Source organism: Drosophila grimshawi, unplaced genomic scaffold (genome assembly GCF_018153295.1).
Source record: "Drosophila grimshawi isolate 15287-2541.00 unplaced genomic scaffold, ASM1815329v1 contig_848, whole genome shotgun sequence".
Classification (NCBI taxonomy): Eukaryota; Metazoa; Arthropoda; class Insecta; order Diptera; family Drosophilidae; genus Drosophila; species Drosophila grimshawi.
The window spans coordinates 11703593-11705645 of record NW_025063692.1 but is presented as its reverse complement, the minus strand read 5'-3'; the positions used below and the strand labels follow the sequence as shown (position 1 = coordinate 11705645).

Genomic DNA, 2053 nt, shown 5'->3' with positions numbered 1-2053 from the left:
CCTGTGTGTATATAGTATAAAAATATGCATGTGGGATTTCATATGAGAGATAAACAAACAAGAAGCAGTCAAAGCTATCTGGCAGCCGCCTTGTTGCCATTGCCCCGATGCTATTGAAAGCAAGTAATCGCGTCAGTAGCAATATCAGTAAAGTATCGATATTTGATAGGCATCGGTTGAGTTCGGTTGCATCTTGCGGTGGTAGATATACGCATGAGGCGCAATTAATCATAAGTGAGTGGAACTTCATTATCAATAGGCATTGTCAAACATACCAATGTCGCTAAGCCATCCATTATAATACAATATCTACATAAATATCAAGTGATTATCTTAAATGAAATATAATGCTCACGTATGGATAGAAAAGAGAACATTTTTTTTTTGTATTTGTTATTTTTTTTTAAGCTTAGATTCTTAGTTTTTTTTTATTATTATTAGAAAATAGGTGTATAGATCGCTGGTATAAATTCGACGAATACAGAATCACAATTACACCTACACCCACAATTTTATTTAGAGCAATAACTAGAAACCGCTTTTAAGAAAAGCTTATGAGAAATATCCAAAAACTGTACAAAAGTACATTTGATATAGTTGTCAAAAGTTGAGATATTTCTGTATGAGTAAATATAATTGTTAAATTAGTTCAAACTGTATTGTTTAAGTTGAACAAACAAATATTATCCAGAATACGCTAAATACTATAATCAGCTACAACTGTATTAAGAGGATATTGCTATTTGTAATCAAAATCAAAATCAAGAATGGGCAATGTGAGTGGAATGAATGATGAAGTAAATTAAATAAAATAAGAACATAAAGTAATATTTTTATTTGGAAGGTTCACCCAAACGGATTGGCAATCGACGCCTTCATACATTTCTACTATATTATTAGGGACACTCGGCGAGATGTAAGAGATACCTAAACTGTTTTATTTCGCTAAGAACGAAGCTAATATTATTATTTCTGAATTGTAGTTTGTGGAATTGCTGTATCATGAATTTGCTGTCTTGGATTGGAATGGCACTGAGCTGTATGGCCGTGAGGCCATTAAAAATCACTGCACGGCGTTGCCACCATCGAGACATCATTTGACTTCGGTGGACTGTGTGTATCTACAGATGAACGAGAGCCCAAACATTAAGCTATATCATGTCATAATCGGCGGCGAGGTGACTTTAGGTGGGGAAGCGGTGCGAAACTTTAATCATAACTATCTTTTCTCCATCGAGAATGATATATGGCAGGTTATTCTAGATTATTATAGGGAGTCCTAGCTTAGGCCAAGAGTATATTCTTATGTTAAATCGGTTCAGTTTTCGAAAGAACAGAATTCAATCAAGTACCTAGATTCCTGACTTCCGATTAAAGCTATTATTTTGAGTTTGGCGTGCTGGGGGATTGGTTGTGTAACTGGTAACATTGGTGGGGAAAGTTTAAATTAAAGCCGCACTGTATGCACGCACTTTTTTCACTAAAGTCGACGCCATCTATTGATTTTCCTGGAAAATTGCAGCCGCCCCAACCGTCAAGCGTAACTTTTCGAAAAAAAAAAAACAAACAAAAACTTCTCACTGAGGTTTATAAAAGCCGCCGTAGCTGCTGAACAAGTTAAAAAAAAAAGATATAGAAAAAAATGTTGGAAACTTTTGCGACGCACTAAACGATATCATTTTTGTTGTTTTTGTTGTTGCGTCTAAGCCAGAGGAAAAAATAGGCCAAGCGGCCGCTGCTGCTTCCTCTGTCGCTGCTGACGTCGCACGCAACTCTTTAAAGTGTGGGCGGCAGCAAGAGCAGCAGTGCCACGCCCACTTTCGCGATATCTAAAAGTTTGCAATTAGGTATTGTCAAAAGTTTTGTTGTTGTTGTTTGGAACTTTGGCGACGGAACGGCCTATAAAATAATATGAATGAGTGTGACCAAGTTTTTCCAGCCAAAATACTGGTCGCTGTATGTTTACACACACACACACACACACACACACACGCACACTGTGAGTCAGCTGATCAGCACAGCTGTTCAGCGTTGATGGCGGCGGCGGTGTGGG

The 2053-nt window shown here is 37.5% G+C and overlaps 1 protein-coding gene across 1 annotated transcript; it reads left to right on the top strand.

The window, feature by feature from the left end:
• The first annotated feature begins 761 nt into the window (after positions 1–761).
• LOC6566051 (NTF2-related export protein) lies at positions 762–1464 on the top strand. Its single transcript, XM_032738991.1, has 3 exons — positions 762–776; positions 845–916; positions 984–1464. The coding sequence occupies exons 1-3, from the start codon at positions 768–770 to the stop codon at positions 1281–1283; spliced, it is 381 nt and encodes a 126-aa protein (XP_032594882.1). The 5' UTR covers positions 762–767; the 3' UTR covers positions 1284–1464.
• The last annotated feature ends 589 nt before the right edge of the window (positions 1465–2053 follow it).

Excerpts from the sequence above, each read along its gene's own strand:
- LOC6566051 (XM_032738991.1), top strand. Across the intron at positions 917-983 it reads TTAGGGACACTCGGCGAGAT|TTTGTGGAATTGCTGTATCA; the intron begins GTAAGAGATACC and ends TCTGAATTGTAG.